General features: G+C 36.5%; 1 protein-coding gene across 1 annotated transcript in view; it reads left to right on the top strand.

Annotated features, from left to right (window-relative positions):
- Positions 1-27,460, top strand: part of Mmp1 (Matrix metalloproteinase 1) — an 81,730-nt gene that overhangs the window by 39,959 nt on the left and 14,311 nt on the right. The window contains exons 5-9 of the mRNA XM_090377476.1: positions 3,320-3,524; positions 17,753-17,911; positions 18,071-18,217; positions 23,845-23,981; positions 26,808-26,949. Coding sequence (XP_090233602.1) covers positions 3,320-3,524; positions 17,753-17,911; positions 18,071-18,217; positions 23,845-23,981; positions 26,808-26,949 — 790 coding nt within the window. The remainder of the gene's footprint in view (positions 1-3,319; positions 3,525-17,752; positions 17,912-18,070; positions 18,218-23,844; positions 23,982-26,807; positions 26,950-27,460) is intronic.

The raw sequence follows: 27,460 nt of genomic DNA on the forward strand, positions 1-27,460 counted from the left end.
AAGGTTCCCCCCCCCCCAGCAACTGGGGTTTTTTCGTTTAGCAAAACAAGCAAATCGACCAGGGAATACACGCGATTTACAGACATAATACATATATGGGCATATATAAGAAATTATGGTGGCCCTAATATAATAATTTGTGTCTGTTTCTGTGTATTTGTGTTACATATGTTTCCATGTTACAAGATGAAAAAGTAAATTATTCCGGCGGCCGAAGAATTCACGAGGAGAACGCTACTCCATCCACCTGAGATAAGCGGACTACAGCCCGATTGAAGAAATCTTTAACAATTCCTCCAGAACAGAGCATTTTGAACCGGATCTCTCCAAACGAGTGATAATTGGTTAAATGATTACAGTGTTACGAATAACCACTCAATAGTCTAATGAAAGGTAAAAAAGCAATCTGTCTAAAATTCTGTACAAATTTCCCCTTTTGCTCTTCGTAATGGTGCCCAGAGGTGGATTTACCATGAAACTAAACTTTCAGGGTCCCTCACTTGCACGAGCTCCTTCCAAGGGCCTGGGAGGGGGTCCTAGCAATGTGTTTTCAAATGGTCATATGTTTTTGTAAAATTTGAAAAAGTAAGATATTTTAACCACAATCGGTTAAGACCGCTGTCTCTTTCCACTCCGATTGCTCATTTGACACGAAATACTGACATCGACGAAGATAACATAAAACTCATAACGCGCCACTACAAGGAGAACATCGACGAGAAACTGGTTAATGAGTGCCGTCAATTCAAAGAGTATTTAAGATTAGTCACTGCACAAGAAAACTTGAGAAGTAGTTCGTGTTGTTTTTATTTAATTTAACCTGGATCCTAAAAATTTACATGACATTACTAATAACAAGTTGTGAAGCTAAAAGAAACTTTTCTAAACTATCAATAATAAAAAAAAAAATTTCGATCAACCATACTAGAGGAAAATTTGAATTATCTTTTCTATTATCTCTATAGAAAAATGAAATTACAAAGTCGTTGCCATATGAAGGGGCGATCAAAGGGTATGAAGGCAAAATATGTAGGGGAAAAAAGTATTATAGAGGTGTGTCAGGCAGTTAATTAATAAAAAAATATATAATTTTTCTGGATTTTGTGATGTTTGCAGTATGTGTCAGCTTTTTTTAAATTTGTAATTTGTTGTGATTTCTTATCTCATTTTAAATAAATATTCACTTTCGTACTAATTTTATGTTCTTTTTCTTAATATTGTAATATATCTGTAAAATAGAAATGAGAAAAGTGTTCAAATTTAACATGGGTTCTATATAAGCTGATTTTATAACTGACTTTTGCTAAATGTTATAATTTTTTTCAGTGATTTTGTAACTGGGCACCATCAGAGGCGGATCCAGGTTTTGCGGAGCCTGAAGCTTATAAAATTTCTGGGGCTGTCTTAAAAGGACTGTATTTATTCCCACCTCGGAATAAATAAAAAAAAAAAAAAAAACACTTTGGTTAGTTATCATACCCACTATGAATCACATTTTTGCCTGATCGTATAATTCAATTTACTATCCTTTCATTGAGGTTGCAACTGCGGTTTTTCTGTGTGAGGTACGGATACACGCCACCAACATGTTCCGGTTAAGGTATATTGTGGTTATACGATGTGTCATTTATTTCCTGCCGAGACAGTACAACGGATCTTCATGTGGGCAGGATACAGTTAGTTGTTTCAAACACGGAACAGTAACACCTTGCAGATGTTTACAAATATTCAGTTTTCAGATTTAAGTAATCAATTAGAACAAATTTATCTATTGCCATGTGATCGGAGCACTTAGCAATTGTCTATCTGTGTCGCAACCAAGTTCGCCCCGAGGTATTTTTGAATCTGTCCGTAAAATAAGCTTTCGCGCCCCTTTTTCGTGGACTTTGAAACCTACCGAACATACAACAATAAATTGAACATATTCAACTCTGGTGAATTAGATAAACATGGAGATGCAAAGGTTTTATGCTCACAAAGCAGAAAAATACTTTCCCTTCACAAGTTGCATTGCTATTGCATGGCACCAGAGTGCAGGGCCGTGCAAATTGGGGGGGGGGGGGTGAATGGTAAGCGTCGCAACCAAGTTCGCCCCGAGGTATTCTTGAATCTGTCCGTAAAATAAGCTTTCGCGCCCCTTTTTCGTGGACTTTGAAACCTACCTCAAAGTCTCAACGTAAATAAACGAGGTCCCTTAACACCTTTTGCATCTGGGCGGTGCATAGGCATGTCCCTTCCAGAGTTTTTTGCATGCAATAACTCTAGGAAAACTATAAAAATAATTTAAAAACCCAGGCTATGTAAAGATTTCCTTATATTTAGGAAGGTACAGAAAATGACAGATTTTAATCTTCAACCAGCAGTTAAGGCAGACTCATTATTTTCAAGAGGAATGGATGAGTTGGTTTGTCATTTTCTGTAGCCCATTCATAATACATTTGTTAAAAAATAAAACAGCACTTTCATGTTTCATCAAATTCACTGAATGATTCACCTTAATTCTCTTCTTTTCCTTTTCTTCATTTTGTATGATGGCATTTATCATTTACTAATGGTCTGAAATTCAAAATTAATTTCATTTTTGACATTAATCTAATCTGTAACCTCTTCCTGAACTTATCTCACCTTGGTTCATTTGATTTATCAGGTCTACCAGTTTCTAAATTTCTTTGAAAGCATGTGATTTTGGCAATTTTTTTTTTTTTTTCATCTGAATAAGTTTGGATAATACAGAATCCCAGGCTTTGGTGAGAGAAAACACAATTTCTTTTATAGTCTTCTTTTTGATGCTACTACATAAACAAGGTTTTTGTGGTACTATAATTTTATCCCTGAATCCCATTTTGGTCTGTTCGCAGCATTAGAGTTGTACACTTAGGAGGAAGAAATGTTAGGTAAATAGGAATTGTTCACCAAATGGTTTCACTCTAGTTGTTCCATCTATAGAAAGATATCTAAAAGAAATGAAAATGATAGAAAAAGTTCTGCTAATTCTTGATACACCAGGTCATCCAGATGTAAATTAATTTCAAATGATGTTGACAATACTGTAACATTTCTTTATAGAGAATAGAAAGAATTCTCTAATGTGTGGGCTGATTTTTTAACCTTGTGCAGAATCTTCATTTTCCAAACTAAAGTTTTCTCAGGTAAAACTTACCAAAATAAGCCATTCTCACGGAATTGTAAACTTGTTCAACACCCAAACTCAATTCAGTTATATTTCATTCAAAAGATAATTGGTTTGAGTTCTTTGATGAAGAAGAAAACTTATTGAATATAGGAGTATAATTTAGAAAACTTTTTCCTCTTTTTGTAGGTATGGAGTGAAGCAACTCCACTGAATTTTACTGTAAAGAAAAGTGGAAGAGTGCACATTGACATACGTTTTGAAGAGGGTGAACATGGAGATGGAGAATCATTTGATGGACCAGGAAAAACATTGGCTCATGCTTTTTTCCCACAGTTTGGTGGTGATGCACACTTTGATGATGAGGAAAAGTGGACTATTGGAGTTAGTCAAGGTAAAATTTAAAAAAAAAATTATTTGCATTTTATCAATTGGTATGTTTAATTGTGTTACTTATTGAAGGGGGAGACACTGCAGATGAGCAAACAAACCTAAGAACTCACCATTATATAAACTGTAAAATTACATAACATTATGAATCTCATTACATAGCAGTATGAAAACAGTGGAAAGTTTCATTACTATTCCAGAATATAAAATTAAAATAAATTTTGCATATAAAGTTCCTAATTAAAATACCTTACTTTCCAGGGTTTTTAATAAATTTTCTCTCATGCATTATCACTTCCATCATTAGAAATACTTTGTGTATTTCAGTGCAAGAACAAAACTACTATACCTCTATTTTTGCTGCCATGGGGTAGCAGCCTGGGATTTGGAGGGGCCTGATGGATGGTATATGATTGTGAAAAAGCATGGATGGGGACCAGATGGAACCAGATTGCATTTGTATCTCAATAAATTTGCAGAAATAAATCTCCCAGATAAGGAATAATTAATTAAGAAATATCCTATCATATTAAATTCATTGTACTCAGTATGCTTATTCTGAAGCAGTTTGTTAGTTCTGACTTGTTTATATATTGATGAATAGTTATTATTCACAGTACATATTCAATTGCACAAAGTGACTTCATATTTTGGTTTTTACATGTAGATGACTTTCATCAACCGGTGAAATACCACCACTTTGCTTATTGGAGGCTTGAAGTGGTGAAACCCATGTTTAGTCTCTAGAGCAAAGTTTCCGGCATCCCCTCTCCCCATACTTTTCCTTCAACCCATGCACGGTACTAAGTACTATAGGTTTTAATACCTTTCGTGTTTGGGGTTCTCATAAAAAAAAATAATAAAGCCAAAATGTGCAAACAAAGCAGATGGGTTTTTAAAGAATATTATTACAGGTAATAACTTTGTATTTTCTTTGCATGAACAACAAATCAAACAGCATGCCAGTTACATTCAGATTTTCTTCAGACCATGACCTGTTATTATTTGAACTTCTCATACCCAAAGAAAACTCAAAATCTACTTAAAAATAGTATTGGTTATGAGGTATTTGAAGAGTGATGTCTTCCAACATCTCAAAACGACCAATGGCATGGAATTTCACCAAAGCCTGTAAAATTTACACCTGAGAGGGCATAAATTCAAATTGAGGAAAGACAGATGTAGGATAGACGTGCGGAAATTTGCCTTTAGCCAGCGGGTGGTTGGTTGGTGGAACAGACTTCCATCCCTTGTCATGGAGGTTGATAGCCTAAATAAGTTTAAGGCTCAGCTGGACAGGTATTTTGAACGAAGAGAGGGGTGAAGTAGAAGTGGGTTTTTTTTTTTTTTTTTTGGCTGATGCTGCATAAGCTTGCCTCTACTAATGCTAATGCTAAATTATGCCATAATGAAGGTAGCAACAATGCTAAGGCAGGTAGCACTGGTGGAAGTCAAAAATGATCGGAATATATAATCGTGCCAAGCTGCGGTTTTCATCAGATATGAAGCATGCCTTCGTTAATAAGCATAAAGCATTTTGGAAATGGAAAAAACCTCTGACCATGACATGCGACTGCTTACCAGAAAGGAAGAGATAAATTTCTCAAGTTTAGGAGAAGAGCCCATAACAACATTCTGTATAAGCTTCATCAATCTAAAGGGATCTTCACGAAAAACAACAGTCAGATTAATGTTAGTGCTGACCTCACAGCTGGACATCTTTTGAGATGATGTTTCTTGATGTAAAATTTGATAGGATTTCCATTCCAGAAATTTTATCCATTCTGCAACAGTATTTCATTTCAATATCCAAGAAAATCTAAAAATCATCAAAGCTATTCTCCAGATGTAGTGTACTGTTATTTAATTTTACCAAAACTAGACAAAAAATATATAGGGTGTTCAATAAGGAAGCATTTAACCTGAACAGTCACACTAGAACCCTTCTTATTTACTAATTCCAACTTCTGATCATATGTTAATGAGATTAAACTTTATATCACATCGGATGGTGTGGAAAACATTTTGCTGGGCTAGAGATCAACACTGATAAATCTGTCCAAATGATCTTTACAAGAAAAAGGTCAAAGAATGACATTAAGGCCTCCATGCAGAATACTTCATTAAGAAAGTGCAAACATACACAAACACCTGGGATGAAAATCTTATATTTCAAAGTCATTTCAGTGTATGAAAGAAAAGAATTTGCAACATTATGGTATCTCACAAGAGCTTCTGGGTGTAACAAACACAAAATTGGTGGTCTAGTATGTATAAAGCTAACTTATTGTTTACCCTGGTTGTTTTGTATGCATCTGCTATATGGTCATCTGCTCTCCAATCCTACACAAGAAAATTCCTTGCCAGAGTACTGGGTCCTCAGAGAGACTAATAGAGCTGTTAAGAATCCCTTTAGCTACTCGAAGTCAGTTCTCTTTGTAGCATTCAAAATGACCCTGTAGAAACAGATTCTAACAGAAAGGAACATTGTCACTCTTGCTCAACTCCTTTCCTGTCAAATGGATGCATCAGATGTACAGCAGCTTGTAGATTTTGCTCAATTCAGGAGAGCTGTCAAACAGTGCCTAAACAGTGCACCTGAGTTCACTACAAGATATGTTTCCACACAAAACCTTACAACTGTGAAATACTCTGAAATGCACTTAACTTCAGTTTATTCAGTTATGAAAAACTGTGTAGCAGTATGAAGTATAGAAATATTGATAAAAATCATACAAAGGCAGAATTTTAGACCTCCACTAGGTCCTTATCATAGAAATTCTACAATTCAAGGAACCCCTGTACAACTTTTTCTGAAGATGGTGAGCATCTGTTCAGAACTGCATAAAACTAAAAATAGAACTTAACCAGTAGTTAAACTTTATTAAAATATTATAAAAAAATAACAGTATCATAAAAATTAATCTACTTGTATTCTTCAGTATAAGAGGCCATAAGCTGTTATGTGATGTACCTTTAATAACGGTAAAACTGGTGCATTAGCATTAGTAGAGGCATACGATGCAAGAAATCAAGCTTATGCAGCATCAGCCAAAAAAAAAACCCTCCCATTTCACCCCTTCATTTGTTCCAAATGCCTGTCCAGCTCTGCCTTAAATTTATTTAGGCTATCAACTTCCACAACAAAAGATGGAAGTCTGTTCCACTAATCAGCTACCCGCTGGCTAAAGGTAAATTTCCGCACATCTATTCTACAACTGTCTTTCCTCAATTTGAATCTATGCCCCTCAAGTTCTTAATCTGAGCAAGAGAAAGAATCACATCAGCATTCAGCTTGCTCATTCCATTCAAGGCCTCATACACCTCAATCAGATCTCGCAGGTGCCTACTAACCAGGCGCTGCAATTTGCACAACTTAAGAATTTCTTGGTAAGAGCACCCATTTGTTCCTCCTCACCAATCTTGTTGCCTTTCTTTGTACTCATTCCAGCAACTCTATATCCCTCCTAAAATGAGGACTCCAGACCTGTACACAGTACTTTAGGTGTGGCTTGACCATTGCCTTGTATAATGAGATAATCACCTCCCTGGCCCTGCTAGCAAAATTCCTATATATATATATATATATCAATAAGACTCCATGACCTGCCCTGGCAGCCCATTTGCACTGCTCAGCGAACTTCATATTTGATAACAAAATTACCCCAGATCTTTTTCACTTTCCACTTCCCTGAGTGTAGTACCACACAGTTGGTACATTTCTCTTGGGTTATTGCTACCCATATGCAGTACTTTGCTTTGTCAATGTTAAACTTCAGTTGCCACTTCTCAGCCCATTTGCTCAACTTATCTAGATCCAGTTGGAGTAGCATACTGTCTTTACTCGTTAACAACCCTTCCAACCTTTGTATAATCTGCAAACTTGGACATTAAACCTGATATACCTTCATCAATATCACTGATAAATATACAAAACAACAATGGGCCCAACACCAAACCCTGGGGAACTCCACTAATATCATTTGACCACGATGAGCAGTGTCCATTGATTACTACTCTGTCGTCTCCCACTCAACCATCACTTTATCCATTGTAGCAACTTACCATTAATGCCATACCTCCCCAATTTGTACAGCAGTCTTCCATGTGCAACAGTATCAAAAGCTTTCCTGAAATCCAAATATATGATATCAAAATTATTTTTGACATTCAGTTCCTTTGTGACCACATCATGTTATCCAATCAAATTGGCCTTTAACAAACCCATGCTGTGTCTTAACTATTGCTGCAGTCTTTCTAGATGATCCTGCAATGCTTCTTTAACCAGTGATTCCATTATTTTCTCCAGAACATAAGTTAAACTAAAAAGGTCTATATTTACTTGTGTCACCTTTTGAACCCCCTTTGTGAATTGGTGATACAATTGCACACCTCCAATCCATGGGGACCTCCCCTGAGTCCAAGGAAGCTCTCATAATTATGGCTAATGGTTTGCTTACTTCCTTTGCTGCCTCCTTTAATATAACTGGATAGATCAAGTCCACCCCGGGTGTCTTTTTTATGTTTAACTTCAACAATTTCTCCTCCACTTTGCTCTCAGTTATTACAAAATCACTTAGCTCCCTGTTAGAGTTTGATAAACTTCTGGCACACTCCTCATTGAATAACTCCTCATGTGTGAATGTAGATGCAAAATACTCATTCAGTTTATCAGCTACCTGAGCATGATCATCAATAGTCAACCCATCTATGTCAAGTGGTCCAATCTGATTCATCCCTTTCCTTTTAGATATTACATAAGTAAAGAACTCTTTGCTGTTTTTCTTTGCATCCCTTGCCAAAGATTTCTCGTAATCTGCCTTCACCTGCCTAACCTCCTTTGTGACTTGATTACAGACTAGCTTATATCTGGCATAGGCTTCTGTCATCCGATACTTTATATGCATCCTATACATTTTTCTTCTCTGCCACTATCTTCATTAATTCATTTTACATCCATTTAGGCATAAACCTTGAACAGTATTTATTAGTTGGAATGAAAAGCCTAGTAACCTCCAAAATTAAGTCCCTGAAGATTGGTAACATCATTAGTTGATCCCACTGTACAGAATTTAAAAACTGTCTGAGACCCTTGTAGTCACCTTTACGAAAGCCCTTCCCTTTGGCCTTGATGGTAGTTACACCTTTAAGTAATTCCCACATCAGTACCTTGTGATCACTGTCACCCAGTGGTTCCTTTATCTGCAAATACTTAAATGCATGTATAATCACTGCTGAGAATCAGATCAAGAGTATTACTCCCTCTGGTTGCCTCTCGAACATGTTTCTGTAGAAAACAGTCATCCAATAAATCCACAAAATTCCTGCTAGTGTGCGAGTGACCAACACACAAGTTCCAGTCAATATCTGGAAAGTTAAAATCCCTCATTATAAGACATTCTGATTTACTGGCCCATTATTTCTCTGCACAATTTCTCATTATACTCATCAGATTCATTAGGCCTATCACACACACCTACTCTCATTTTTCCTTTCCCAGTGCTTGTGTCACACCAAACAGACTCAACATTGCATTGTCCACCAACATGAATTGGATGCACTTCCTTAGATTTTGTGTGTTTCTTAACTAACAGCATAACCCTTCCTCCCTTCCTGTACACATTGTCCTCCGCAAATTCCAATTCTGCACTGCTTATGTCTGTGTGACACCACATCTCTGATATCCCAACAATATCTGCCATTGATGTCTTGACTAGCACTTCAAGCTTATCAGATTTATTAACTATACTCCTAGCATTGGTGTACATGCAAGTATACACACACCTGTTTCTACTCTTAGTCGACCTAACACAGCCCATGTATTTACTTGCTCCACTATGGCTCCCAGCAATCCTGAAATTCTCCATTGCCTTGCTTTCCAGACTGCTGCTCATTCTAATAGAAGCAGTGCAAGAATCACTTTTGCTTCTGGCTGCGGCCACTGTTAACCTTTTAGTCTGTGTATTCCCCCCCTCCAAGCTAGAAGTTTTCCGACCCACCTAATATTGCCTTGATAGAATCAGCAAATATTCTTGAACCCTTTTTATTTAAGTGTACCCCATCCCTGTAGAAGCAGTCTCTCCTGTCAACAAGCACAGTCCAGGCTGAAATAAATTCTATCCCTTGAGCCTTGCACAATCTCTCCAGGGCCGAATTGCTCTCATCATATACTCCCTCCTATCGTGTCTGGGCAGAATTGCAGACACTTTCACATTCAACCCTAACTCGCGACTTTTTTTCAACACTAACCTGTACTTGTTGAGTAAATCTGCAGATCTCTTACTCTTAATGTCATTAGTTCCAAAGTGTACGACAATATCACCTTTTGTGCCCTTATTTGAAACTGTGTTCTAATTTTAGCAACTGGCTGCAATGATAAATTGTAAATAACATACAATCTTAACCCTCCTAGCCATTACAGCCATACAGGGATTAGTTATGTAATTAAACTCAGTTAAATAAATAATTTATTTAATATAATTATTTATATGATTTATTTAAATTATAGAACTGGCAGTGATACTTCACAATATTTCATTCTTAGTGAACTACAAAGTAGTATAATGGATGGCATTGATTTAATTGTGTCTCATATTCTGACTGCCTTCACAACAAGTTACTATGATATTGCACTAATATATTGCAGTAATACACTTCACTAATAGAGAAGACTATTGTTACTTATTCTCTGTGGATACCACCACCCAGATGGTACCATTTCAAGGCTTACTGGCCTATCATCAGTGGGCGGGTAGGTACCTAAGTCGGCAATCATGCCAACCCAGTTATAAAGCATAACTCCACAATATGAGAGATGCCTGTGGGGGTCACAGATAAACTAAGAAAATAATTGCACAAGGCATAAGACTACGATAGGCAATTCATATGCCTTTGTGATTACTTTATGCCTCTTGCAATTATTTTCTTAGTTTATCACTATGTATACCATCAGCCATCTCTCATATTGTGGAGTTATACTTCATAACTGGGTTGGCATGACTGCAACACCAGGGTATCTACCCTCAACAATAATTGGCCAATAAGCCTATCATGGTGCCATCTGCGTGGTGATATCTGCTGATAATAAGTAACAATAGTCTTATCTATTAGTGTAGTATTTGAGATATATACTTAGAGAAATACAAGAAATATACTTATTCGAGGTAGTAAAATATCATGGTAACTCATTGTGAAGGAAGTCACAATAGGAGATACAATTAAATCAATGCCATCCATTATACTACTTTGTAGTTCATTACAAACAAAATATTGTGAAGTATCACTGCCAGTTCTATAGTGAATTTCCAATCATAGTCTTATGACTTGTGCAATTATTTTCTTAGTTAAATAAATAAATAAACAAATATCACAGTGGAGGTTGTCACAAGGTAAGAAATTCTGAATGTAATGGAGCAAGGATAAAGTGATATTGGAGATTTTCATATTACAATGATTCATTCATTTCAAATTCATACTTGAAAGCTGAACTATGAACTAGAGCTGGTACTTTTTCAGAACTACTATCAGTGACCACATTAAACATAGAAAAACAGCATTACTGCACCCTCATTATAACTAGATTTTGCAACTTATGATTTTTGTCCTTTTTTCTAAGGGTAAAAATATTGTTAAAAAGTTTTAATTTCAAGGGTACTGATGAAGCACAACTGCTGTGACAGAAGTGCCAAAGTTGGTGGCAGAGAACAACTCTTGAATTATTTCCAGCAATTTTACAGTTGTTGATAAAAATATGTTGCCACTCAAGACACCATTAGAACGCTAATTTGTTAAAAGGCATGCACGTTCACTCTTGTTCAAACAAACAAAAATTAGTTTGAGAACTTATTTGCATGCACTACTTATGCAGTGATACTTAAACTGCAAAATACAAACATTTTTGTAACTAAATCCAAGTAAAGTCACAAAGTAACCCAAACAAAAAGAAACAGTTCTTATTAGCATTAGTAGAGGCATTTGATGCAAGAAAGCAAGCTTATGCAGCATAAGCCAAAAAAAAAAAAAAAAACCCACTTCCACTTCACCCCTCTGTTCGTTCAAAATACCTGTCCAGCTGAGCCTTAAACTTATTTAGGCCATCAACCTCCACCACAAGGGATGGAAGTCTGTTCCACCAACCAACCACCCGCTGGCTAAAGGCAAATTTCCGCACGTCTATCCTACATCTGTCTTTCCTCAATTTGAATTTATGCCCTCTCAGGTGATTTTTCTGAGCTAGAGGAAGAATCCCATCAGCATTGAGCATGCTTAAACCATTCAAGGCTTTATACACCTCTATCAGATCACCTCGCTGGTGCCTAGTCTCCAGACACTGTAATTTGCAAAACTTAAGCCTTTCTTCGTAAGAGCACCCCTTTGTTCCATTCACTAATCTTGTTGCCCTTCTCTGTACTCGTTCCAGCAGCTCTACATCCTTGAAATGAGGCCTCCAGACCTGTATACAGTTCTCTAGGTGTGGCCTGACCATCGCCTTATACAATGGAATAATCACCTCCTTACCCCTGCTGGAAAAATTCCTGTATATCATTGACAATACTCCATGAGCTACTCCTGCAGCCCTTCTGCACTGCTCAGAGAACTTCATATCTGCCTGCACAACCACCCCCAAGTCCCTTTCATTCTCTACCACTGTCAGTGTAGTACCACAGAGTTGATACTTTGCTCTGGGGTTGCTGTTTCCCATGTGTAGTACTTTACATTTGTCAATGTTAAACTTCATTTGCCACCTCTCAGCCCATCTGCTCAACCTTTCCAGATCCTGTTGCAGCAGCATAGTGTCAGTAGTGTCCTTTACAACCCTGCCAACCTTTGTATCGTCTGCAAACTTGGACATTAAGCCCGATATACCATCATCAATATCATTTATAAATACAGAAAACAATAATGGACCCAACACTGAGCCCTGAGGGACTCCACTAATAACATCAGTCCACGATGAGCAGTGTCCATTGATTACCACTCTCTGTCTTCTCCCCCTCAACCACCCCTTTATCCATAGCAGCAATTTGCCTCCAATGTCACACTGCTCCAATTTGTGTAGCAGTCTTCCATGTGCAACAGTATCAAAAGCCTTTCTAAGATCCAAGTATATAATATCAAAGTTATTCCCTGCATCCAGTTCTTTTGTGACTGCATCATAGTATCCAATCAAGTTGGTCAGGCAAGACTTCCCCTTAACAAAACCATGCTGTATCTGAGCTATAACTGAAGTCTTGTCTAAATGATCCTGCAGTGCTTCTTTAACCAGTGCCTCCATTAATTTTCCTGGAACAGAAGTTAAGCTCACAGGTCTATAATTACTTGTGTCAGCCTTTGATCCTCCTTTGTGAATTGGGGTCACATTTGCACATTTCCAGTCTATGGGTACCTCCCCTGAGTCCAAGGAAGCTCTCATAATTATGGCTAAGGGTTTGCTTACTTCCTTTGCTGCCTCCTTTAATATAACTGGATAGATCCCATCCACCCCGGGTGCCTTTCTTGTGTTTATCTTCAACAGTTTCTCCTCCACTTTACTCCCAGTTATTTCAAGATTCTGTAGCTTACTGCTAGAGTTGAATACACCTCTGGCATTCCCCTCGCTGAATAACTCCTCATGTGTGAATGTCGATGCAAAATATTCATTTAGTTTGTTAGCTACCTGAGCAGGATCATCAACACTTGACCCATCAATATCAAGTGGACCAATCTGATTCACCCCCTTCCTTCTAGAGTTTACATAAGTAAAGAACTCTTTGCTGTTTTTCTTTGCATCCCTTGCCAAGGATTTCTCGTAATCTGCCTTCGCCTGCCTAACCTCCTTTGTAACTTGGTTGCATATCAACTTGTATCTATCATAGGCTTCTGTGTCATGTGTTAATTTGTATGTATCCCATGCATTTTTCTTCTCTGCCTCATTAGTTCATCCGACATCCATTTTGGCCTAAACCTTGAACAATATTTCTTAGTTGGTATGTAAAGCCTAGTAGCTTCCAAGATAAGTTCTTTGAATGCTTCCCATTTTGAATTTGCTGTTGGTAACATCATCAGTTGGTCCCACTGTATAGAATTTAAATACTGTCTCAGTCCATCGTAGTCGCCTTTACGGAAGCAATAACCCTTCCCTTTACCCCTAATGGTAGTTACCTCTTTGAGTAAATCCCACTTCAGCACACTGTGATCACTGCCACCTAGTGGTTCATTTATCTGCAGATTCTTAATGCATGAAGAATCACTGCTGATAATCAAATCAAGAGTATTACTCCCTCTAGTTGCCTCCCGAACATGCTGATGTAGAAAACAATCATCCAATAAATCCACAAAAGTCCTGCTAGTGTGTGAGTAACCAGCCCCCAAATTCCAGTCAATATCTGGGAAATTAAAATCTCCCATTATAAGACACTCTGATTTACTGGCCCACTCTATTTCCCTGTACAGTTCCTTATTATACTCATCAGAGTCATTAGGCCTATAGCACACTCCTACTCTCAATTTTGATCTCCCAATGTTTATGTCACACCAAACTGACTCCACACTGCACTGTCCAGCGATGTCGACTGGCTTCACTTCCTTGGTTTTTATGTGTTTCTTAACTAATAACATAACCCCTCCTCCCTTCCTATCCTGTCTATCCTTTCTGTAGATGTTATACTCCCCAAATTGCAGTTCCGCATCCCTTATATCTGTGTGACACCACGTCTCTGATATCCCAACAATATCTGCCTTCGATGTTTTGAGCAATACCTCAAATTCATCAAATTTATTTACTAAACTCCTAGCATTGGTGTACACGCAAGTATACCTGCACCTGTTTCTATTCTTAGCTACCCTAACACAACCCATGTGTTTACTTGTACCGCAATGGCTCCCAGCAGTCTCTGAAATACCATGCATCTTGTTTTTCAGGCTTCTGCTCATTCTAATAGAAGCAGTGCAAGAATCTCTTTCACCTCTGCCAGTGGCTACTGTCAATCTATTGGTCTTTGTCTCCCCCCAAGCTAGCAGTTTTCCGACCCACCTAACACTGCCTCGATAGCATCAGCAAATATTCTTGCACCCTTTCTATTTAAGTGTATCCCATCCCTGTAGAAGCAATCTCTCCTGTTAACAAGTACAGTCCAGGCTGAAAAAAATTCTACCCCTTGAGCCTTGCACAATCTTTCCAGGGCCGAATTGATCGACAAGGCTCTCATCATATACTCCCTCCTATCGTGTCTGGGCAGAATTGCAGACACTTTCAAATTCAACCCTAATTCTCGGCTTTTGTTCAACAGTGACCTGTACTTGTTAAGTAATTCTGCCGGTCTCCTACTCTTAATATTATTAGTGCCAACGTGTACAACTATATCACCTTTTGTGCCCTTAAAAGATGATATTCGCTCTACAACGTCATCAACCTTTGCCCCTGGCAGACATACCCTGGTCCTGTTCCACCTATCTTTTTTACAAAGCATGTTCCCCGTTTCCCTGACAATAGAGTCACCAACAACTACTAGTTCCTTCGGGACCAGCGCATTCTGCCTTAGGGGTTGTCTCTGTGTCACGCGATGCTCAAGTGCAAGCTCTGGCGTTGATGTGGGCAGCTGAGAGCTTGATGGGCCCTTCAATTTAGTTTCTTCGAGGGCATCCACCCTGTCCTTCAAGCTCTCATATAGGCCCACAAGAACGCCGAGTTGTTGCCTGATATCGATACACTCCTTGCATCGCGCACACACAAAGACATCCCCCTTGGCAGTATCATGTCCCGTACCCGATTGCTCTGCAAACATCAAGCAAACAGTGCATTTTATAAGGCTGTGAGTCAGAGGACAACTGCCCCCCTCAGTTCTGCTCTGAGCCACAGCACTTCCATTAGCTTGAGCCTTTTGCTTTGCTGCTCTGGTCTGAGTCATGATTCTATTAATTTATTAATTAATTTTGTTATGTTATTAATTATATTACGTTTGTAATCTAAGTCGTTATATGTATTTATTTAAACGTACAATTTAACTGCTAACGAAGTTCAACTAACGCTATCTAGTACGGTATCACAATGGCGGGAAAGTTACTAACGGTAACGGTAGTTACGAACACGTGGAAACCCTTACCGATACTTTTACAAGGCCGAGTAAAGAATAAATACACTAAATTAATCAAAAAATCACAAAATAATGTTATACTACTAAATTTAAATCAAAAGTTTTAGAAAAACAATAATTTCAAATCAATAAATAAGAAAAATCCACTTAGCGGCTTTGAACACGACCGTCACTAGTAGCCTCGTCAGCAGACTCTGCTCAGATAGGAAAGTTATTAACAACAACGTGCCAGGCGTTGCGTCCACGGCGAATTAAGGAAATATATGAACCATCTAGGCTGCAATCTTGGACTTAGAGTTTAATAGAATTCCCTGTTCACATGTAAAACTATAAAATAACTAACAACGAAAACAGAAATTTTAAAAAATGCAGCCATTACAAACTAGCGCCATCTAAAAGTCTTTTGCACTGATGATAACTGGGAAATCACTGATATACTCGTATTCCATATTATTTTGATCAGGAAACACACAGTTCGGATTCTGCAGGGGACTAGGCACCAGAGAAGCAATTTTCTGTTTACAAATATTGCTACAAAGGTGCTATGAACATCAAAAAGACGTGTATATATGTTTTATTGACTACGAGAAAGCCTTCGATTCAGTAGACCACGACCGCCTAATTGACCACTGAGAAAACTTGGGCTTGAAAACAATGATATCAACTTTATTACAACTCTCTACTGGAATCAAACAGCCCGGCTTCGCTATGACAACGACCTGACAGACCCAATTCCAATAAAAAAAGGCGTCCGGCAAGGCTGTCCATTATCTCCCATTCTTTTTAACATCTATTCGGAAATGATCTTCGACCAAACACTGGCTGACAAGAACATCGGCATAAAAGTTAACGGACACTACATCAATAACTTAAGATATGCCGATGACACAGCACTAATAGCGGATTCAGAACAAGATTTACAGACCATCTTGAACGAAGTGGACATAGAAAGCCAAGCATGGGGGCTACGAATCAACAAAAAGAAAACAAAGGTGATGAAGGTCAGCAGGACTGCAAGCAAAATCACGATCAAACTAAACAACGAAAAATTAGAGCAAATACACCACTTCAAGTATCTCGGAGTACTCATTGATGACCAACTGAACCACGAGGCCGAAATCAAAAGCAGAATTGAAAAAGCCAGGCAGGCATTCACCAAATGGAGAACCCTCCTCACCGACAGAAGCTTGAACATCATGCTCAAATTACGCACATTGAAATGCTACATCTGGCCGATACTGCTCTACGGTGTAGAAACCTGGACTCTAACATCAGCCACTACAAAAAAGCTCCAGGCCTTCGAAATGTGGCTCTACCGAAGAATGCTGAAAATTCCGTGGACAGCCAAGATAACCAATTCACAGGTCCTGCAGGACATGCACACGGAACGGGACCTGCTCAAAACCATCATCAGCAGGAAATGCAAATACCTAGGTCACATCGCTAGGAACCAACAAAAATATCACCTACTACCACTCATCCTGGAGGGAAAGATCGAAGGCAAGAAACACCCAGGCAGACCGAAAATGGCATGGCTAGATAACATCAACACCTGGCTTCACATGACAACAGCACAAATTCTACACGCAGCGCTAGACAGAGAACAATATCAAAACGAAGTCGCAAATGCCATTCGGCAGCATTAAAGAAGAAGAAGAATTTAAATGTTGTCCAAATGGTCAGCAAATCACTAATAATAATTTTCCATGAAACAGCTTTTGGCCTGATATTTCTGTAAACATTTGGAAACATATATGTTAAACACTAGACCCTCTAATTTAGCAGAGAATTAGTTTTCCCCCAACTAATTGTGTATCGACAGTCTTATTGCTCTATATTAAACTCAAATAGCATTTACACATATAATCAGTTTTGTGTATTATCTTAATTGATTAGTAGTATTAATTGTCTGTAATTTAGTTCTATTAGTCTATGCAATAAAAACAAAGTGGTGCATTTTAGAAAGAAATTCATAAGTCAAATTATACTAAAATTCATTAATAAAATTTAACAATACAGAGTGATAAAGTTTTGGCTCTAAAGTTTATATCTGACATAAGGCTGGAGTTCCAGTGTAGCTTGAATCTCTTTCTAATTTTGTGAAATTCAACTGCCCACTCATGTATGCTGATCACTTTTTAATTTATTTTTTTTTTAACAGGAACAAACCTCTTCCAGGTGGCAGCACATGAATTTGGCCATTCTCTAGGTTTATCACACTCTGACGTCAAAGCAGCAGTCATGGCTCCTATGTATCGGCGTTATGAACCCAATTTTAAGTTGGACAATGATGATGTTGAAGCTATACAGTCTTTATATGGTGAGAGTCCTAAGTGTTAACATAAAGATATTCCTTCGACATTTCAGCTCTTAAAATCTAAATAGTGGTTATAGATACGAAGTACAATTATTAACTTTAATTATATTTGGAATTAATTATTAAAACAAGAATTTCTTATATAAATATTTCTGCCCACAGGTGTTGCTGGAGAAACTCCAACTACCAGCTCTACTCCTAAACTTCCACAACCAACTCCAGACACATCTGATGCTCCAGACTTGTGTCAAGATGCTGCAATTGATGCTGCTACCCGTACAGAGGATGGCAACACATATGTTTTTAAAGGTAATTTGTTACAATACTTTTACAATACTATTGTAAAAGTAGCCCTGTGCATATTATTTGATGTCAGGATATAACTTAACCCCCAGGGGCTCACATCTGGTGAGTATGGGCTTGGTACACCCAGGGGGTCCTGAGCTAGATATAATCATTCTTCTCTTTCTTGGTGATTCCCTTCTACTTCTGACTCTTGTTTTCTCTCTCTCTTTCTCTTCTCAGGGTTCAAGTAAGCCTCAGGCTTCCTTGCACCATATGGCTAATAATAATAAACTGTGCAATATGACTTAAAAAAAATTAGACCTTTCCATATAAATTATATTATATCCAGATACAAATGAAATCATAAGACAAGATCATGGGTATCATTTAACCTGCTGGCAAGTATGTGAGGTAGATATTATTTTGACCTCACTTTTTTTGATTTGTTCCTTTTACATTACAAAAACTTTTGAAGTTTCCCCACACAAACTTCTCTATACACGATATGAAGCTCCATGTTTTTCGTCTACCAACAGGTTACGGTTAAATACTGATGTGATGATAGTAGCAATATGTTACAGGAAATATGACTATTGCCAAATTTGTCAAAAGTAGCTTGTATGTTCTCACATTGATGGCAAGTATGTGTATTTTAAGACTATAATCATATGACTTATGGACATTTCCAAGATTTATAATGGATTAATTTTCTGAAAAAAATTTTGGAAATGCATCATTGCCTGTATAGTGGGGGCTGTGAACTATTTTCACTCATATACATTGCCTTTGCCCATTTCAATGAAATCACAGATGTCTAAATTCCAGGTGCTGTAATTTAGAGATCCCAAATCTTTCTTGTTAAGACAAACCCTAACTAACTTTGTTACTCTTTTCTGCACCGTTTTCAACAGATCTATATCCTTCCTAAAATGAGGCTTCCAAACCTTTATATCCAAGATGCGATCTAACTATTGCCTTATATAATTATGATAAATACTCTTTGTTCCTGTTGGCAGAATTCCTGTATATCACTGACAAAGGAAGAAGCCATGTAACAAGAATCATTTGGGAAAAACTCCAGAATCCAATGTATGATTGATTTTCCATACCAGTCTAAGACCAGTAACCCTCAGCAAAAAAAAGCAAGGGAAACATTCCTGCATTACATATATCACTGACAATGCAATGCATGTCAGATAGAGTCATAGTTTACCCATTTTTTTTTTTTTTTGCACTAATGACTAATTAGGTATGTTAGCACCTTTCCTGTGTAATTTATTTTTTTAAAGATATGGCTATAACTTTTTGAGCGATCCTAATACAAAATAATATGGTGGCCAGCAGAATTTGATTACTACATTTAGTATCTAAATAATGCCATTAGCTTGTTTAAACAGTATAACTTAATTGGTCTAATATCACCTCTACTTCAAGTTACTAAGGATGAATTAATTGTTTAAGGAATATTAATATGGCAAGTAATGGCTACTTCCAATAAATAAATATTTGTTTATTCTTGAGATGGTCAAAGCCACAGGAGATTAACATATTCATTGTACAGGGTAAGCAAAAAGTTACACAACCCAATTCCTTAAAGAAGTTATATTTGTAAAAAAAAATACATGAAAATGAGAAAGCAAAAAAAAAAAAAAAAGTTTTACAATAAGTGCTGGAAATGTCTACCCTGTTCAGCAATGCATGCATTTACTCTTTTCCTCATGTTTGTTACAATCTGGTGAAGAGTTTCTTCAGTGTGCTTGAAATGCACAATTGTTTTAGTTCTAATGTGTGTGTGTGTGTGTGTGTGTGTGTGAGTTATTTTTGTACACATTCTCTTTCAAAAATGGGGGAGGGGGCACAAGTTTCAAGAAATTATGCAATCACCAAAGAATTTGCACATCTGCACTGTTTAATTGGCTCTGAGCCACAGCCCCATCTTGTTGAAACCAGCAGCATTGCATACCACATTCCAATAAGGATATGAAATCCATTATTATTTTCTGGAAACATTCAGCAGTTACTGTATCACTAAAGAAAATGGGATCAATAACTTTCAGTCAAGATATGTGGATTTTTCTGCACTTCATATTCTACAGCTTTGAGTATTAATGTATCCACTTAGATGAAACCATGCTTCATCAGAAAACTTTGTATTTAAAATGTTAATACACTCTCAAATGAAGCGTGTAAACCACCTACAGTATTGAATTCATTTTTCCTTATCAGGTTCCTTGAATTCCTGCATGACATGTACACAATATGGATGGAGTTTTAAAATCTTTGTAGCCTTACATACACTTCAGTAAGACAATCCACTCTGCAGTGAAAGTTTTCTTGGGGATTTTAGTAGAGAGCGTAATAAAGTCTGACGAATATTGCCAACACATCTAACACTGATGGCTTGCAAGAATGTTTTCTGTCCTCCACACTTCCTGTGTTATGGAAACATTTCAAGAAACAGACAAGATATTGTCGATTTATTTGACACAGGAGAACCAGAAAATGCATCACACAACTCATTCTGGCAAGTTAAATAAAAATGAGATGCCAAGTAGTGTTTCACAATGAATACTTGTTGCACTTGAATGCATGGTGCATTTCGTCTATTGAAAGATGACTGTCACGAATATGTTACAAAATCACATGACCTGTGTGGTTTCTTCTGTGCTCATTTAGTCACAGCTCTGTATTTGTTTATACCAGTCAAACTGTTTTCAGCTACCAATAAATATTTCACTATGGGTTGTGTGACTTTTCACTCACCATGTATTAAGTGCAATCAGGATTTTCTGCAATCGCAGTTTATAATGAGCCATGCAATATTTGAAACAGCACATATATTAACTCACGATCTCCTAAGCTGTGTAAGGATGCAATAAGCATTTAGTTAACTCAACCCAAAAATTTTGATGGCTTCCTAGATCCTCACAGATGCTGTAATTAAGAGGTCCCAAGTCCTTCTTAGTAAGAGTACCCTAACTAACCTTGTTACTCTTCTCTGCACCCTTCGCAACAGATCTACATCCTTCCTAAAGTGAAGCTTCCAAACCTGCATACTCAAGATGTGATCTAACCATTGCCTTATATAACTGGGATAATCACTCTTTGTTCCTGCTGATAGAATTCCTGCATATCACTGACAGAACCTCAGGAGTTGTCCTAGTCACCTGTCTGCATTGCTCAGAGAACTTCAGCTCAGACTATACAATTACCCCTAGATATTTTTCATTCTCCAATGTCCTGAGTTTGTACCATCCAAATGGTATGCTATTCTGAGATTACTGAATCCAAATGCAATACTTTGCACATTCTCTGAAACATAATTGGCTAATAGTTAAAACTGTAATCACTGTAAATTCTTCTAAAATTTTTTTCAAACCAGTTTTGATGTTTAGAAAATTTATTAAAAAACTAGGATTTCTTTCTGTCTCTCCCCCTCTCTTCTTTTTATGATCAAACTTATTTTAAGTTGTTTAGTTTCTTTAACTGTGCATTGATATCACATAGTCTGGTAGGCTCTACAGAAAAATATTGCTTACAAGTCACTGATTTAGAATTAGTGATTGTTGTTTTTAGTATATTTTTATTTCTGCCTTTAGTCTTATGTATGCTGCTTTTTTTTGTACATTTCTATTGTTCACTTTTTATAAACTGAGGAAGCCTGAGAGGTAAGCAATATTGTTTACATTACTCCACTGTATCTGGCCACATACATACAGTTTGTCATGTAATTAAACACTGCTTTTGCTCACAATATTAAGTTTTCTGCTATCAACAGAAACTTCTCAAAGATCATGATCATCTGTTTAGGTACTATCAGGATAAATAAAAGATATTTCAGTAAAGTTTGTAGTCACAAACAGTAAATCAGCAAATTCTGGTGTATTTGCATTCTGGGAAGATGTCACCCCAGTATTCTGTGTTGTTATAAAAGGGCAAAAACATTATTCTGAAATCTAATATGTATCACAGAAGCAAAATTAATTCAACAAGAAAAAAAATAATAAAAAAATATAAAGATTATCACATTTCACAATTCTACAAAGAGCAGGTTGACAGATTTGGTTGAGTTATCATGGACCAGTGTATAGTATGCCAGCATGATTATTTTTTTTTATTCCTTAATGAATTTAGCAGAATATACACATTAGCATCAGTATACACATTCCCCATTTATGTAATGAACGTCACAAGCACCTTGGAGAGAAAAAAAAAAGGAGAGAGAGAGACAGAGAAATGTTTGTTTGTTATTTGGTTTTTAGGAGCATTAGCAACTAAGGCCATATTGCTCTGGGGATATGCGGTGGTCATTTCCTGACCTTTCTGCATCCTCCGTATTTGGTGGGCATGGGCTCGAACCCTTGTCTAATCAAGAAGCATGTGCTATGCACTGCTACTCCTGCCCACCTGGCTACGGAGGCACCGAGAGAGAGAAATGAAGTGCATGTTACTTATACATCTTTATATAAGAATTAACAGCAATTTATTATTTTTTCTCATTGAAATACATTATTTATCAAGCACTTTTTTTTTCATAAATTTTGGGTTTATTTGTTGTGCTGGAGTAATGCCAAAGTTTTGTGTAGTAAATTTCTCCGCAAACTTAAATTTGGCAGAGATTAATAGTTTCATGTTTCTGTTTTATGCTACCAATGTTTTTTCTAAAATTTTAAGCATAATTAATAAACTTTTTTCAATATTAGTAATGAGTATTTTTAGTGGCAAAAAAACAACATTTACAAAATGTTTAATTATCATTAAAAAAATATATAAAAAGATATAAAATTAATAAGCATTTTAATCTACTGGTAAAAGGTTAGCATTAGTACACCTCAAACACAATTCAAAAAACTGAATCTTTTTTTTTTTTTTTTTTTTCAAATATTAAAGTATCGGGGCTGTCAAGGTAGGTAAAAGGACAAATCAGAGGTCTAAATCCAAAGCTGGCTACTGCCAGGTTTCGATATAGGCCTCTGAGTTTGTCCTTTATGTCATAACATCCACTAAAATAGTTCTTTTGGTGCTCCAAAAGACTGTGGCCATGACTTTGTCAACTGACAATATGCTCTTAAACTCTAAGGACTAACTACTCATGTTCTATATATAGGAATTTTTGGAAATTCCTACACATAGAACAAGAGTTTGTACTAACACAAGTTAGTTATAATAATTCTTGCAACCTATTTGCAAGAATTATTATAACTTAATGAATTAGTTTCAATTAGATAACAAGTTTGAAATAAGGAAACTAGAAAATAAAAGTCCTTTTAAGATTTATACCCATTTAAGTATTTATCATTATATGACAAACATTAATTTGATGACACTATAATTCTTCACATGAGAGTGGGGTTATATTGAATCACACATGAGCATTAAAAAAAAAACAAGAGAAAATAAAATGAAATATTATTACATTTTTTGCAATTGATTTGTATTTGGTTTTTTTTTTTTTTTTTCCATAAAAAATTTTTCAAAATCACATTTATTTATTCTTGGCTTGTACTATTTCTATTTGGTCTCATTTATGTACAAATCAAGTTGCATGCAATTCTACCACTCTCTTCTCTCAATATATTTTAAAATTATAGTTGATTTGTGTTTAGTTCTAAGAATTTAAACTAATAAAGGAATTTAAAATTTATTTTCAGGTGATTTCTACTGGAGAATTAAGTCTGACGGCATTGCAGATGGATATCCAAGAAAAATTTCTGATGATTGGGATGGACTTCCCGGTAACTTAGATGCTGCTTTAACATGGATGGATGGCAAAACTTTCTTTTTTAAGGTAAATTGATATTATTAGTATTAGTAGTGGCAAATCATGTGAGGAAGCAAATTTATATATCAACCAAAAAAAAAAAAAACCTACCCACCTCATCTGCACATCCCCTCTAATATTTTGTCAACTCCTTTATACCCTTATTCAAACTACTTTTTTCACATCACCAGATGAAACTTTGTTCCAACAGTCAATTATTCTGCCTGTAAACAAATTTTTGCACATCTATTATTCTGCAACCACTTCCTTTTTCAACATAAATTTATGTCGCCTTATCTGTGTCATCTAAGAAGGAGTAAGGGTGCCATCAACATTTAGTTTATTCAATTAATTTGAAGATTTAAACACCTCTATCAGGTCTTCTTAGAGGTGAACAGTTTCCAGGTGCTGCAATTTGCACAATTGAAGCAATTTACTATCTTGGTAAGAGACTAATCTGTCAGAAATAAGACAAATGTTCAATAGGAATGCTTTCAACAGTAAAATTGGCAAGTTTCTCAAGTGGATGTTGATTATTGTTAACAGAATTTTCCTGGAAATAATAGTGTTATCTCAAAAGACCAAATTCTTTTGAGATAACACTATATTCAAACAGTGAGGCAATCTTTGCTATTGTAACATGAATGGCATGAGATGTTGCACCATCTTGTCAAACATAACTTTGCTGATGCCATATCATTCAGATGATTTTTATTATTATTAGTTTTATTATAAATCAACAGGGATTACCTTTACTTTAGATATAGGAAGCTTCTTTTCCAACTCTCCTAGTCCAACTCGCTAATAATTCTTGAGGATGGCGATATCTATTTTGTAAACCAGGTGGGACATCTTCCCCACTGTCAGAACCGTAGTGTTCAGAACGGTCTGAACACTACGGTTCTGACAGTGGGGAAGATGTCCCACCTGGTTTACAAAATAGATATCGCCATCCTCAAGAATTATTAGCGAGTTGGACTAGGAGAGTTGGAAAAGAAGCTTCCTATATCTAAAGTAAAGGTAATCCCTGTTGATTTATAATATAATAGAATATAGGAATTATCAAGCATTTAATAGCTCTCAATTATCAAAATTATTATTAGTGTATTTTGTGATTTGCTGTGAACCCTCCTGGCTTTGGCTGCAATGGGATGTGTTGTCACCAATTAATGGTCATGTAATTCTCTGGTAACAAATATATATTATTGATTTAGGAAAGCGTGGACTATAGATAACTTTCAGGGCTCAGTATGTTTTCAAAAAATATTCTTCATGATTGGGATGCTGCCCACCATACAATGATTTTAAGAAATGTAGGGGGGAATTCTTCCTATTCCAGATTTCTTGTTTTTGGCCTGTTTAGCATTAGCAAAGGCACATGATGCAAGAAAGCATCAACCAAAAAAAAAAAAAAAACCCCTTATTTCACCCATCCACTCGCTCCAAATGTTTGTGAAGTTCTGCCTTGAATCTATTTAAGCTATCAACTTCTACGACAGATGGAAGTTTGTTCCACCAATCAACCACCCGCTGGCTAAAGGCAAACTTCCGCACATCTATCCTACAACGTCTTTCCTCAATTTGAATTTATGCCCTCTCAGGCGATTATTCTGAGCAAGAGAAAGATTCCCATCTGCATTGAGCATGCTCAAACCATTCAAGGCTTTATACACCTCAATGAGATCACCTCGCAGGTGCCTAGTCTCCAGACACTATAATTTACAAAACTTAAGCCATTCTTCGTAAGGTAAAAGGTAAAGTGCAGCCATTATCAATCCACTGCAGAATGGAAGCCTCCTCAACAATTCATGCTGAGTGAAATGGACCATAATTTGCCACGCTGGTCCGGTGCGGGTTGGCAGATCGACCGTATTCAGCAGTCAGGGGCTTGAACCCTGGTCTATTCAAGGAGCATATACTGCTGCACTCCCACTCCTGACCACTCGGCTATGGAGGCTCTTCGTAACAGCAACCCTTTATTCCATTCACTAATCTTGTTGCCCTTCTCTGTACTCATTCCAACAGCTCTACATCCTTCTTAAAATGAGGCCTCCAGATCTGTATACAGTACTTAAGGTGTGGCCTGACCATTGTCTTATACAAGGGGATAATCACCTCCTTATCCCTGCTAGAAAAATTTCTGTATATCATTGACAAGACACCATGAGCTACTCTTACAGACTGTCTGCACTGCTCAGAAAACTTCATATCTGTTAATCATATCTGCATTAACAGATATGACCTCTATCATTGTAAAATGTACAATCTAACATTTCCAAATCCCTCAGGATGTGATGATTCAATTATTGGTAGAAGAACAAGGAGTATATTGTATTATTTCCTTTATCTGATTCTTTGAACAGGTGGACAGTACTGATGCAGTTAGCATGATCCATAGTTTTAGGTTTTATTAGCAACAACAGCCCTGTGTTGAATTTCTGTCCAAATGCTGTGTTATTATCGCTTTTGCATAAGATATCTAGTCACAAAAAGTAACTTTTACTGATAAAACAATGCTTTTCAAGGTCACCTTGGATTACTGTTTGTTGTTGATATTTCATTGGCTAGATATGTTCACTATGCCATCATTTTTATATCGTATGTGCTATTCTTATTAAATAAAAAATATTTTTGGTTTCCTAACTAGTATAAAACAGAAAGCTTGTCTCATATTTCCTATCTGGCTGCTTTGTGTCTATTGCACAGACATAGTTATGAATGCAGATCTTTAATTTTAAAAGTGCACAATACTGAAAAAAAAAAAAAAAAAAAGACTGATTTTGAATTGAATAAGTTAATTGGAGCTAAAAATTTCATTGTTCTTATTTTCTGTGCCATTTCTTGTTGTTCTAGGGTGGCAGATACTGGCGATTTAAGAACAAAGAGAAAATCTCTGGATACCCCAAACTTTTAAGTGTAGGATTTGAAGGAATTCCAGACAATGTTGATGCTGCTTTTATATGGAGCGGAAATGGAAAAACTTATTTCTTTAAAGGTAAATCATAAGAATTATCTGTAAAACTAGAGATGGTTATATTAGAAAATATTTTTTTTAACCATAACATTTTAGGAATATTTAAAAATCAGAAACAAAAAAAAGTGTAGCAACATAAATGTTGATTTATTAATATATATATCAAAAAGAGTTTGTCATTGTTCTAAATGAATATACAAGTCCTACAGGAGAAATATTGCTATTAGTATCAGCAAATAATGCAAGGAAGCAAGCTTACAGCATCAGCAAAAAAAAAAAAAACAAAAAAAAAAAAACCCTATTCATCTCATCTGTCAATCCATGTAATAATTTTTTTAATGCTTCCTTAAATTTATTTAAACTATCTACTTTCAAACACTAGATGGAAATTTGTTCCAACAATCAATAACAATGGCTGAAATCAAATTTTCACACACCTGCAGCCATCTTTTTTTCAATTTAAATTTATGTCCCTTTATGTATATCAACCAAGAAAGAATAAGGATATCATCATCAGCATTTAGTTCACTCA

Source organism: Mastigoproctus giganteus, chromosome 1 (assembly GCF_048544385.1).
Source record: "Mastigoproctus giganteus isolate SK-2022 chromosome 1, ASM4854438v1, whole genome shotgun sequence".
Lineage (NCBI taxonomy): Eukaryota > Metazoa > Arthropoda > Arachnida > Uropygi > Thelyphonidae > Mastigoproctus > Mastigoproctus giganteus.